Source organism: Rhincodon typus, chromosome 33, assembly GCF_021869965.1.
Source record: "Rhincodon typus isolate 14 chromosome 33, sRhiTyp1.1, whole genome shotgun sequence".
Classification (NCBI taxonomy): domain Eukaryota; kingdom Metazoa; phylum Chordata; class Chondrichthyes; order Orectolobiformes; family Rhincodontidae; genus Rhincodon; species Rhincodon typus.
In genome coordinates, this window is record NC_063364.1 from 18,091,652 (window position 1) to 18,106,049 (window position 14,398).

General features: G+C 41.0%; 1 protein-coding gene across 1 annotated transcript in view; it reads right to left on the bottom strand.

The window, feature by feature from the left end:
* Window positions 1–14,398, bottom strand: part of atp8b4 (ATPase phospholipid transporting 8B4) — a 93,113-nt gene that overhangs the window by 62,972 nt on the left and 15,743 nt on the right. The window contains exons 4-8 of the mRNA XM_048615920.1: window positions 7,744–7,902; window positions 7,130–7,218; window positions 5,562–5,758; window positions 3,666–3,874; window positions 1,296–1,339 (exon numbers count right to left, since the gene is read on the bottom strand). Of these exons, the coding sequence (XP_048471877.1) occupies window positions 1,296–1,339; window positions 3,666–3,874; window positions 5,562–5,758; window positions 7,130–7,218; window positions 7,744–7,902 (698 nt within the window). The remainder of the gene's footprint in view (window positions 1–1,295; window positions 1,340–3,665; window positions 3,875–5,561; window positions 5,759–7,129; window positions 7,219–7,743; window positions 7,903–14,398) is intronic.

Genomic DNA, 14,398 nt, shown 5'->3' on the forward strand with positions numbered 1-14,398 from the left:
GCTGATGAGACAAGAACTGGACACAGGTGTCTGGTTTTAAGCAAGAGATGTACGGGGGATGCGAGGAAGAACTCTTCAGAGAGCAGGAACTTATTGCTTATGAGGGGGTGGGAGTAGAGTCGGTCAATAATATCAATATGCAATTTGTGAGCTTCATTCTTTGCCATGACGACCCTCAATAGGGGCAAAGTATCCAAATGGGGAGAAAGAAAAGGTGGTAGCGTTTGTTGACAGGAAAGGGAGGAGACAGAGCAGGATGGCATTAAAAAAAAGGAAAGTTTAGGGTTGGTTTAAGAAAGTAATAGGGTTGATTTTGAAGTGGCAACTAAAACGCACAAGCTAATGAACACTGAGGTTACACAAACGTATCCTAGCCATAAAAAGAGACACAAGGATCAGCTAGTCCAAATTAAAAACTTGAGATCTTGTGACAGGACAAGGTTGAAATGTGGATAGGATAAATACGCTTGAAGAATCCATTAATTCATGTCTGTATTTGAAGTTTTAGCAAAGATCTGTAGCTCGGGTTGTGGGTAAGGTTGTTGACTTACTCGCTGAGCTGGCTTGTTTTTGTTCCGACGTTTCGTCACCATGCTAGGTAACATTATCAGTGAGGCCTCCGACGAAGCGGTGTTATTCTAGCAGCCCAAGCCAAACATAGACACGCATGGCTCTCCACCCATAATGCTATCAATGAACATATAGAATTGGACCCCATATATAAACCCATACAGATCAAAACCGGAAATTGCACTACTCACTATAACAGACCAGACAGTATAAATTCCGAGCGGAGTAGAACAACATCGCTTCATTGGAGGCCTCACTGATGATGTTACCTAGCATGGTGACGAAATGTCTGAATGAAAACAAGCCAGCTCGGCGAGCAAGTCAACAACCTTATGTTTGTATAATCATATACAGGGAATATAAATCTATACTAATGAAGGTATTGCACTATTTATTCTGGAATAATTAACTAGATAAATTCAGGTCCTCAGGGTTAGAGTGGCATGTTAGATCAGGATGAGCCTAAACTTTATGACAAATCTCAGGTGAGTATAAGGATGAAAGTTTGGGATTGTAAAGCTGACATTAGACTTCAGCAGAGACTGTTGGGTTGAGATCTGGTGTGGGTAGGTTTGAATATGAAATAAGGTTTCAAGTCAGATCACAGCTTGAACAAAAGTTGGCTACACGAAAATTGTTTTTCAACACAATGACACCTGGTTACAAACATCTATAAAATTCTAGTGATCACCTATTTTCAAACACTTTCCTCATTGTGCCCCTACCTCAGATATTTCAATTTTATGTCCCATTTCATCATAAGCATCTCCTGAAAAAGAATTGTACAAAAAAATCATTAAGAATTTCCACTCCTCATTTAGAGGGGAAAAAAGCAATATTTAATTTAGACAGTAATACGTAAAACCTGGAAATTAACTGGGAAGACTGACGTTCTAACAGTCTGGTGAAACAAGTCAGACTGTCAGCCTCACATTGAGAACAGCATACACACACAGTTGGATTTTACACTGAGGAAGGGTCCTTGGCCCTGAAACATTAACTCTGATTTCTCTCCACAGATGCTGCCAGACCTGCTGAGCTTCTCCAGAAATTTTTGTTTCTGTTTGGATTTTACACTCCCCTGCTTGGCATTTGGGAGAGGGTGAGGCACGTCAAACCCATGGGTTGCCTGTTCATCAGCTGTCCATCCACCCCTGCCCCCACTACCAATAGTATGGGTCGCACTGGGCAGCCTGGTTGTGTGTGGGCCTTTGGCGGGCAATGAATGCACATTTAACAGGCATACCCTGGCAGTGCTGGGACAGGAGTTGCCCATTGGAAATGGGCAGTATGGCAGGAGATGAGGATGAAGGTAGAGGGTTGGGGATGGAATGGGGCGCAGAGGAGAGTCATAATAGGGAACTGTTCCATGACAGCTCCTGATGCAGTCTCGTTGCTGGGAAACCTCTCCAGTAATCAGCCCAGTAACACAATCACTCAGGATTTATACCAGGCTTTCTTTCATACTCATGTATTAGAATAGTAAATAATTTGCTTTGGGATAGGAGAATTCCAAAAAAAATCACAAGTTTGCATGAAGTAAAAAATAGCCAGTCTGTTCACTATCCAGACTGCGTCACAGCAACACAATTAATTCAATTTTTAAAGCTAATTCTATACTGAATTTTATTTAAATGTGCATAAGGGAAAAACTATTGAGAGTTTGGAGGGCATTTAAATATTTCAGTCAGATTTAAGGACATTAGCTAATGGTTCATCCAAACTATATTGCTTGCTCTTAATCAAGATATGTTTGGGATCAAGACTGTTCTATTTATTATAGACAGTTTTGACTGCCACAGTTAAAGTTTACCCCTACAGCACTGTATCTATTTATTATAGATACAGTGCTGTAGGGGGAAACTTTAATTATGGCAGTCAAAACTGACCTTGTTTTCAAAGCCGTCTATTTCTATTAGCACAGGTGTGCTACCAAGGACTAGTTGAAAATGCAAATGCCCAAGTAACTAAATGACCTGAACCACTAGCATGTCACCAATTCATATGCAATATGACCCTCTTCACAATGAAGGAATAGCTTTTTGAAAATTTCCTATCATATATGCAGTAGTCAAATCTCATAATTAGCATGGGTCCCCAGAAGGTTTGGAAGTAGAGTATCTGCCTCTGGACTATAAAGACTAGAAATAATCAAGATTCAACCCCAGTCCGCGCTGATCTGAACTGGTATAGGTCAGGCACTTTTTCAATCTAAGTTAGTAATCCAGGGTGTGCAAATAGCAGCATAAATGCTGAGTAAAGGCAGAATCTGGCTCTGCTCTTCACAGTTGGACATTCAAGTGGCATTCACTGACCCACGAAGACTGAACCAATTCTCCTCATAAACATATTTGTCTGCATATTGGTATGCAATGTAAACAGAATTAAAACAATACACTAATAAAACAAATAGGATTGTATATCGTGATGTATTACTATCACTTATCTTTAACAATGGAGGTAACTGTGAAAGGGGATTCAAGCAAGCACTATTTGCTTTAAGCATTCAATGAGATATATCCCTGTCATGCCCTGTACTGCTCCAACCATCGTTTTCGTGAGTTTCAAGTCTTTGGATCAGTTTGAAGGTTTTCACTTGTGGGCCCCACTACTGCCCTCTGTGGTCACTTTGGGGAACATCCTTTGTGAATCACATCAGTGACATAACTGAAAATGTGTAGTAGAGAAGACATCTTGACTCACATTCTGACCACTTAATTTGAGCTATCAACATCTTCTCTCTCCCAGCACTCTACACCCCACCAACCCTGTCCCTCAACTGTAGCATAAATGTTGTCCCCTCCACACCACTTCAGCTCTGATTAAGAATCACCTCGACTCAAAATGTTAGCTTGCTCTCTCTCTATGGATGCTGTCTGACCCGCTTTGATCTCTAGCATTTGTTGTTTTCACCTTGACTCAAGGACTTCTATTTTATTCAATATTTTTAAAAAAAACATATGAATATCATTGTTGAATTTTATGGCTGGTTTGGAAGGCGAAAGTAGAATCATTTAACAAGGAGCACTTCACAAAAGTTGCCACTGTAAGTGCAACATGCAAGTTATTTTTTCAAACAAAACATCGAAACTTACCATAAGCTTTTCCATTAATTGAGCATTTGTTGAAAATCATTATATTCTGCGTAAGAGTTCCTGTTTTGTCAGAAAATATGTACTCTATTTGTCCCAGTTCTTCATTAAGTGTCGTGGTTCGTGCCTCAGCGGATGTGTTTTTCTTGGCATAATACATCCTTCGATCCCAGTTTATGAAGTAGCTATGCCCAAGTCGAATGACTTCAACACTTCAATGGACACAAACGGAAAAAGAAATTGTGATGACAAAACTAAAATAACAAAATATTGCAACATGCAACAGTCAAAAACCAAACCCAAAGACTAAAGCTGGACAATGCAAGGAAAATAAACTTAGTACTTTAATTGAAATCACATGAAAATAGCAGTAAGAGAAATCTTCAAAGTCAACTATAAAAGAAAATCAAAAGTCACAGAAATAAATAAGATTCCCTTCGTCAACACGTTGAGATGGTGGATGTGATGAATATGTCCTGATCAGTTTCCTTTGAGGAAGCAACATCGTAGAGGTAACTAAATGAAATAAACATGCTATTCTATTGTAAGGATATTTGGTGATTTTCGTCTGTGTTCTAGCCAATATTCATCCCTTAAATGTTCTGAGAGAGAGATTATCTGGTCATTATCACCATGCTATTGGTGTGAGCTAGCTGTGGGTAAATTGGTTGCAAAATTTCCTGTGTTAGAACAGTGACTGCACTTCAAAGATGTTCCACTGTAGAGAACTTCTAGATGTTTGGTACTCATGATCTCTGCTACTCAAGTGAAAGTCTTTCTTTCATTCTTTTTATGCACCTTAATAGGGGCTGTTCACATATTGGTATGTACCAGCATTTCTTATCCATTAAATCACACTTTGCAGAATCTTCCCCTTCTGAGATGCACTGATAATCAGTCAGATTGGCATCAGGAAGGTACCTTATCCGCCACTTCCAAATTTCAGTTCTGGCTGGGAAGTCGCATGGTCAACTTTCCTGACTCATTAGTTATCGAGATGCTTTAGTCATCAAATAATGATCAATTAAGGGTGTCTTCAAGCAACCACTGGAAAAAAGTCCTCAGTCTGGGTGTGAATCAGGCCACTAACCATAGAGTGGCCACTTAAAACCAGCCTCCTTTGCTTGCCCCTGACTCCCACTCCACAAGCCAAATCCTGGGAAGTCACTTACCTTGCCTACTGCTCCAGAACATCAATGTTGCTATGCAACTTGTAACTTCAGTCTCTGACATGGCACCGCTATTCATGGTGGTGCTGCCCCCTGATTGGCCAGCAACTTCAGGTGGAGTGGGACATCACTGTCCCAAGGGATGAAGTGGTAACCTGCCTACTGGGTGACCATTTAGGCACCTGATACGCATTGGTGTTGGTGGTGAGGGGAAAAAAAAAGTCAGAAAATCTCACCCTCAAGCATCACACTCTCTCATATTTAACTACCAGCAAATTTCTTTTGTCAAATTTATTCCACCTGATGGAGGCAATATACACATCTGCCAATCTTAAAAGGGTTTTGGGGAGCATCCCTTATACTTAGCTCCAGACAGAAACTTCAAATACTTTAAAATAAAATTCCCATTGTTTGCTGATGGCGTTTTGTATGCAGTGGATTTACCAAATTACAGAGGGCCCTTCTCTAAGAGCCCAGTAACTGGGCCTTGTGCTGACAGGCCAATCTGTTAGACACAGTCATAGCATGACCCAGGAATCCCTCCATCAATAATTCCAACTAGTGCAGTTTTAAGCTGATGAGTGCTACTGTGGATTTGTCAGTCTGATAAACGCACGAATATTCCCTGGAATTAACATCAAAAAAATAAAATTGAACGTTGAAAGCAAAGGAATGAGAGGAAATCTCTATGTATCATCCTACAGAGAATTCACTGTGAACAATGGCTTACCTGACATACAGTGAGATCGGTACAACTGTGTTCAGGATAATTATGTACGACCAGAAACTTAGAAATCCCGAAAAAATCGCATTTTTCATCCACTCGTCCCAGGGCAGGTAGATATGAAAATGATACCCGACTTCACTTTCCCAAATGGAATTTCCAATTCCCAAAATGATTCCCATACACACAAGGAAGCCAAAGATCTGGAGAGAGAATCTTAGTTAACTCAGAAGAGATCCCACTTCATTTACTGTATCGTATCCCCCAGCATTTGCAAATACTAAGTTTGGCGAACTCAGTCCTGCAACAGTGTTGACTTCAGTACTATTAGCTGTGCTGCATGCTGTCTATATGCAGGACTACCCCACTTTCCCTGATCAAAATAAGAGAAGGGAAGGGTATGTCAGGAAAGCAAAATATACTCAAACATTAAGGCAGGGTTGTTTCATAGTTACATAAAATTAATGGTTTATTAACCGTTATGGAAGTTGATTTACATTGAATTATTTCTGTTCATTATCCAGCCCTTTGTCTGCCCAACTGATCTTCTTTGTCTCTGGACCCCATCTCCATTCCCCCCACAACCATCTTTAATACATATACTGCCTTTTCCTAGCTACAACCAGTTCTGAAGAAAGGTCACTGGACCTGAAATGTTGATTCTACTTTCTCTCCACAGATGTTGCCAGATTTGTTGCGTTTCTCCAGCAATTTCTGTTTTTGGTCCAGCATCTGCAGTTCTTTGTTTTTTTTCAATTATATTGAGTTTGACACAGAAAGTAGGCCATTTGGCTCACTTGTTCTATCGTCCACATGAGATTCCACTCACCACTCTTCCTCTAACCCTATCAGCAGTTCCTCCATTCCTTTCCTTTCTCCTCCAAATCTAACTATCCCCACCTCTTTAACATATCCACGTCATTTACTTCAAAGGCTTGATTGAACATATACAGTATGTTGTAAGTGTTTGTGAAATCAATTTGAATTATGTTGACGATTGACAGAATTCCTCAACATTTCTAGTAATGACTAGGAGAAGGCAGCTCTAATACCTCTAGAATAAAGAAGTATCATCTTATTACTCATCCAAACTCATGAAATGAAATTGCACACACTCCACATAACTATAAGTAATCCATACAAAATGGCAGCGTAGCGGTAACGTCAATGGACTCATAATGCAACAGACTGGCTGATTCTTTAGAGGTTATGTGTTCAAATCCCACTAGAACATCAGGTGGAATTTAAAATTCACTTTGTAAATCACAAAGCTAGTCACAGTAATAACAATCATGAAATAGCATTAATTGTTATAAAAATCTAACTGGTTCACTAATATCCTTCAGGGTCTTTCCTGGTCTGTTCCTACATGAGAATGCATATCCACATTCATTCGGTCAACTGCCCTCTGAATTGAAGCCATCCAGTTCAAGGACAATTAGAGATGGACAATAAATATCAGTCATGCCAGTGATGCCCGCATCTCATGAAAAGTTAAGCTTTAAAAAAATCCTATTTCCAATCTGTAAAATAAGAAATATTCTGTAGCCCTACAGGTGAACACATTCACTTACCCACAGTACCAAAGTATTCATCAGTCGGTCTATGCTGGTTCGTTTGAATTTGGTTCGGCCACTGTTCTGCATTAGCTTGGTATCAGGCCCTACATGTAAAGATGAAGGTGTGTTATTCATAATATTGAATCAAATTATTAAGTGTTAGATTATCAGTTTGACCTAATTGGTGTCACCATTGTCTGTGGGTTCAAGTCCCACTCCAGCTTTAAATGTGTACAATCACTGTAATAACGAGGGAAGTGCTGTGTGTTTGACTTGCTTTTGCATGGATGTGATTTTAAACCAAGACCCCATATACCTTCTTCAGTAGGTATAAACAATTCCTCTGCTTCTATTTAAAGAAGAGCAGGGATCTACCCCAGACATTATGGCCAATAATTCAATCAACATCACCAGAGCAGATCATGTGGTTACTGTCTCATTGTTTGTGGGAGCTTGCTGCATCTTCTATCTTACACAAAAGTGGCTATACTTCAAAAATGCTTAATTGCCCCTGAAGCACTTTGGCACATTCCAAGGATACGGAGGACATTAAAGTAAAGGACTTTTTTTTAAAATTAGGCTATCAGAATTATTCTTAATGATCCAGTCTGCACTGATCTGCGATTTACCTGCAAAGATCACCAAGCCAAAACACCACTCTGTGTTCCGTAGCACGCAACCTCGAAGTAGCATCTTTTCATTATCTAGTGAGTACTTCTTATCATTCCAAAATAGTGTCCCAGTGAATTTGTCCAATTTATTATTTGGAGGCTCGCAAATGATTTCCCCTGGCACAGCAAAAGAGAGTAAACACATCAATATAAGGTGACCTGCTCAATTCTTAAACACACACAAACACTAAAATAAAATCTGAAAATCTGGAAATGTTATCCACTGTTGTATTTGGGACTGAAAGGGGTAATTCTGAAGACCGCTCTGAACATCACCCATTATGATGGTGACAGAGGGACCCGTGGGCAGAACAGCTTAAGATCTGGACAGAGTGAGACCTAACATTTAGTCCTCCTAAAAGTTTCTGTAAATGTCAATGTAACTGGTCACTGGTTGCTAATACACAATTAACTATATCTTGTTAACTGCAAAGAACTCGGTTAGTTAAACCAGAAGTGGTTTCCATCTCCCACTCTAGAGAAAGCAGGCCCTGAACAGCAGCATGGTAGCTCAGTGGTTAGCACTGCTGCCTCACAGCACCAGACACCTGGGTTCAATTCCACCTTCAGGCGACTATCAGTGTGGAGTTTGCACGTTCGCCCAGTGTCTGCGCGAGATGTTCTGGTTTCCTCCCTCAAGATGTGCAGGCTGGGTGGGTTAGCCGTGGGAATTACAGAGTTACAGGGATAGGGTAGGGGGGGGTGGATCCTGGTGGGATGCTCTTCAGAAGGTCGGTGTGGACTGAATGGCCTGCTTCCACATTGGAGGGATTCTATGTAGTTTCCTACTTTTAAAGAGGGTGGTGGAAGTAACCTGCATTGGGGAAGTAGCAGCTCACATGGTGCAGAAGCTGGCACGACCAGACCATACTTGCTCCATGCATTCCACTGATATCTATCCAGTTTGACAACAATCTGGCAATATTGGCCACATCTGACTAGTGGAAACGCAGTGTTTACTTACTAAATAAATCACCCTCCAACTGAAATTTAGAAATCTTATCTTTGCAAACCCATTCTTTATTTTCTAATTTAAGCAGAAAACAAATTGAGAGGATCTTCTAAAATGAAGTGCACAAAGTGATTCAGCAAAATGGATCTCTTTGATGAATTTTATAACATCAATGTTATGTATGAAACAAAACACACTTTTTCCTAACATTAATAAGTTGTTCTTATTCACTCGTGGGACAGTGGAATCATTGAATGAGCCAGCATTTATTGCCTGTCCCTAGTTGCCCTTAAGAAGGTGACAGTGAGCTATCAGACATACAAAGGTCTAAAATAATGCAGCCACCTGCAATGTAAAGGTCCCTTAATTTGCCCAAAAGGTACAAATTGATGTCAGAATTGTCCTTACTGCGCGGATACATTGGTTCACTGCTTGTATGAGGCATTGTTATGGCTTTGTGAATAGATAATTTCACCTAGAGGTGCCCAGTAGTTATGGACACTTTTAGTTCTGCCAACTTGCACTAACTGAAGGGAACCATTTATTTTCTTTTGCAAATGATTCAAATGCTGGTCCCAAGATACACACTGGATATCTGAGTTCATGAAAACTGTCCCTACTGAAAATTGATCCAAATGCTATTTCTTCTTGAATAGATAATGCAAATAAGTGAGATTGGATTGACTAAAATGCAAAGCTGAAATAAACCAAACCGCACAAGAGTTTGTCTCTGTAATTTAGCAAGGCTTTGATGGAAACAACAGTTCCCCACCATCTCAACATACATGATTTATTATATATTATTGAATATCAATACTATTGAATAGTGGTTTTGAATTGTGATGTTTCAATATAGTAATTTAAAAGACACACATAGAAGTGACAGGTCACAGGTAACCAGGGGATCCAAAATTAAGATTACTGGCAAAAAGAATAGGAGGGGAAGAGGAAGGAAAGTCATACAGTTATACAGCACTGAAACAGACCCTTCAGCCTAACTCATCATGCCAACCAGGTTTCCTAAACTGAACTAGTCCCATTTTCTTGCATTTGGCTTATATCTGTCTAAATCTTTCCTACCCACATACATGTCCAATGTTTTTTTAAATGTTGTAATTTTATTCACCTCTAACACTTCCTTTGGCAGCTCATTCTATACATGCACCACCTCTGTGTGAAAATGTTCCCCTTGGGTCCCTTCTAAATCCTTCCCCTCTCACTTTAAACCTATGCGCTCTAGTTTTGGACTCCACTAACCTGGGGTGGAGGGTGGGGACCTTGGCTATTCACCCTATCCATGCCCCTCATGATTTTATAAACCTCTATAAAGTCACCCCTCAGCCTCCAGGGAAAATAAAGTCCCAGACTATCCAGCTTCTCCTTATAACTTAAACCCTCCAGCCTTGGTGATGAGAAGAATATTTTTGCCGTCAATTATGGTGCTGTGCTACATTCTCTCATATTTTCTTTACATCTGTGACCTCTGAGGTCTGTGCATGACTGAAACTGGAAGTTAATGGTGGGAACAATGTCGGGATGCTGATCACCAAGTGTAGACCCTCAAAGCGGTTTAGGGGAACATTGATGATATGAAATGCATTGCCTGAAAGTGTGTTGAATCATATTTAGAAGGTGTCGCCTAAGGCTCAGTTGGTAGCACACCCGGCCCAGGATTACAAAGTACCACTTCAGGTCTTGAGAACAAAAATCAAGGTCCCTCACTCCAGTGCAGTACATTGTGGGCTGCTGGAGGTGCGTTGGACTATTGTTGGTACTGTCCCTGAGTTGTTGATCTGAAGCCCCATCTGTTTGCTCAGCTGGATGTAAAAGATGCCCTGGCAGTATTCTGAAAAACAACAAGGACATTCATCCCTGGTGCCCTGGACAATATTTATCCCTAATCAGCATCACAAAAAAAAATTAGCTGTTCATGATCATGTTGTGATCTGTGTGAGTTTGCTGAATGCAATTTGGTTTACATGTTTTTCTACATCACAATAATAACTTCACTTCCAATAGCACTTGATTGGCTTTGAGATATATGGTGCTATAAAAATGCAGGTCTTTCTTTCAGATTTGAAACCAACGCTCGAAAGGGAACTGGATTTATCCTTGATATAAAGTGAAACATATGTAGAACCAAGGAGAAGGATCAGGGAAATGAGACCAATTTTTCAGCTTCTTTCAAAAAGCCAGTGGGTACAATAGGCAGAGTGATATCGTTCTGCGCTGGATTTTATGATCATTGGATATTTCTGATTTACAGGCTCAGAATGTTCATTTAAATACAAAGGATTGCATTTTATTTGCTGCATGAAATGCCTGATCAAATATTTTCATCTTCCTTTTGCAAAAAATACACTCCTGAATTAATTAAAAGTAAATGCCAAGGTAAAGGTTTGTGATGAATTTCACAATCTTGACGAGAGAAATCAGTACAATGAATTGGCTGGTTTCTTCTATAATTGATCAACAGACTGCTTTCATCAGGAGCAAATTTATTTTCTCTGTCATTTTCCAAGATTTATAAATTTCTTCAGTCAAAGTTTGAAAACTTCCTGGTGCCAGATGGCGAAGTAGCAAGTGAGTGCAAAATAAAAAGAATTGTGCTGACTAGATACAACTATGCATTTGATCAAGTATTAATGAAAGATGACCTGCTGTTCTGTGCCCTGCTAGACTCAACTCAGAGTTCAACAGTTTCAGATCATAACAGCTCCTTCTATCTTTTTTCAGAAGGTTGACGTCAGTAAAGCTATCGCCAATGGCCCAAGAGTTGAGAATCTGAGAACATCAGTCCAAAGCTGTGCGGGTTAGGTGCATTAGCCATGTTAAATTGCCCAGTGTCCAGGAATGTGCAGGCTAGATGGGAAGTACAGGGTTACAGGGACAGGGTAGGGGATTAGTGTTTGGGTGGGAGATGCTCTTCAGAGGATTGCTGTGGACTTGATGGGCCGAATGGCATGCTTCCACATGTTAGTAATTCTATGATCAATTTAAGCTGATTTGCAACACAACCAACGGATAACAGGAGGAAAAGATAAATAATGCAGCAAGTGGTTAGGACTTGGAATGTACAACCTGTGAGTGAGTGTGGTGGAGGAAGATTCAATTGCAGCTTCCAAAAGGGAATTTGCAGGTTTATGTGTAAAGGATGGGGGGAGTGGGACTAACTGAGATGCACTTGCCAAAACCAATTTAATAGAGAGAATGGTCTCCTTCTATACTGGATCTGTTCAATGATTTTACATTTCCTTATTAGTAAAGTGATGGAAGGTGTCATCCACAGGTTTCTATCAAGCAGTCCCTGCCCAGCATCAACCTGCTCACTGGTACCCAGTTTGGGTTCCATCAGGGTCACTCAGCTCCTGACCTCATCACAGTCTTGGTTCAAACATGCACAAAAGAGCTGAACTCAAAAGGTGAGGTAAAATGACAGCCCTTCTTATCAAGGCTGCATTCGACTAAGTCAGGCTTCAAGGAGCCCGAGCAAACTAGAATCAGTCGGTATCAGGGGGCAAACTCTCCAGTGATTGGAATCTTACCTGACACATAAGAAAATAGTTATAGTTATTAGAGGTCACTCATCTCAGCTCCAGGACATCTCTGCAGGAGTTCCTCAGGATAGTGTCCTAGGCCCAAACATCTTCAGCTGCTTCATCAATGAACTTCCCTCCATCATAAAGGTCAGAAGTGGGGATGTTTGCTGATGACTGCACAAAGTTTAGCACCGTTCACAACTATTCAGATACTGAAGCAGCCCAGGTTCAAATGCAACAAGATCTCGACAATATCCAGGCATGGGCTGACAGGTGGCAAGTCATATTTGTGCCACACAAATGCCAGGCAATGACCATCTCAAATAAGAGACAATCTAACCACTGCCCCTTGACATTCAATGGTGTTACCATCATTGAATCCTCAACCAACAACATCCTTCGGTTACCAATGACCAAAAACTCAACTGGACTTGTCACATAAACACAGCGTCTACAAGAGCTGGTCAGAGGATAGGAATACTGCAGCGAATAATTCACCTCTTGACTCCCAAAAGCCTGTCCACCATCCACAAGGCACAAGTCAGCAGTGTGATGGAATACTCCCCACTTGCTTGGATGGGTGCAGCTCCAACAACAAACAAGAAACTTGACACCACCCAGGACAAAGCAGCCCAATTGACTAGCACCGCATCCACAGATATCCACACCCTCAACCACCGATGCTCAGTAGCATCAGTGCACACAATTTTGACGCGCTGCAGAAATTCACCAAAGATCCTTAGACAATGCCTTCCAAACCTATGGTCACTTCCATCTAGAAGGGCAAGGGCAGCACATACATGGGAACATCTGCAAGTTCCCTTCCAAGCCACTCACCATCTTGACTGGGAAATATATCACCATTCTTTCACTGTCACTGGGTCAAAATCATGGATTTCCCTCCCTAAGAGCATTGTGGGTCAAATTACAGCATGTGGACTGCAGTGGTTCAAGAAGGCAGCTTAATACCACCTTCTCAAGGGCAACTAGGGGATGGGCAATAAATGCTGGCCAGGCAGTGAGACTCATGTCCCATGAGGGAATAAATAATTTGTTTTTTTCTAGTCCCATCACTACCCCATTTTAACTTGCACGCTTTCTGCATTTAATCTCTCTGCCCCACCCTCTCAGCAGAAAACGAGCATTTTTGTTCTTTTATCTCTGCCTTCTTCCTTCCCTTTACACTTGCTAGAAACCTGTTCCTTTCCAATTTCTTCCAGTTCTGATGAAACGTCATCTAACCCAAAATGTTGACCATTTTCTCTCTCTCTGACGATGCTGCGTGGCCAGCTGAGTACATTCAGCATTTTCAACTGCAAACGCGCTCCATGTTGTCCATGCAAACTGTGGAACATTTGCTATTTCACCCTAAGTGGACTGCCGAGGGTTCCAGCAATTTCAGACAAGCCCATGAGAGACCTTCCCACATTGGCTAGCTGCTTCCTGCTGTACAGTAACAGACAAAACTAACTACAGCCTTTGGTTGGAACCTCCACTAACTGGGCGGGAACAAGGTAATCTACCTCCATGCAACGGGCCTGCAGCCAAAGAAAAACATTTCAAACTCTAATTTTTGAGACAGAAATGACTAAGTAGTTAAACACACTCAGAAACAGCGACCAGAAATCCAACTCTGTCCACACCCTCTTGTGGCAAATAGTTTGTTCTTGTCTTACACAGATGAGTCACATTTAGGGGTCTGTGAAGCATTTAAGCACAGCATTTACTCTTTCTGTCTGCAAACATGCAAATACTTGATCGATGGATATGAGACACAATATGGTTATAAACATTATCCGGATTTTATGGTTTGTAATTTCTACACTCCTTGCTTTGGACCGGAGAGATTTCAGTTGCTCACCATGCCGTTTCAGATAAGCCCCACATTCCAAATTGATGACAATGTCTACGTTGATGCTCCAAGGCATTACTAAGTGCTCTGTTGTCAGACACCGTTTGCCTGATGAGATAGTAAACAGAGGTCCAGTCTGTCCTCTCAGGATCCCATGGCACTGTTTCAAGGAAAAGCGGGATAGATTTCTCTGGTGTCCTGGCCAACATTATTCCTTGGTTAAAAACGCCAAACCAGGTTACCTGGCCACTGCTGCTGTGAGACAACGTT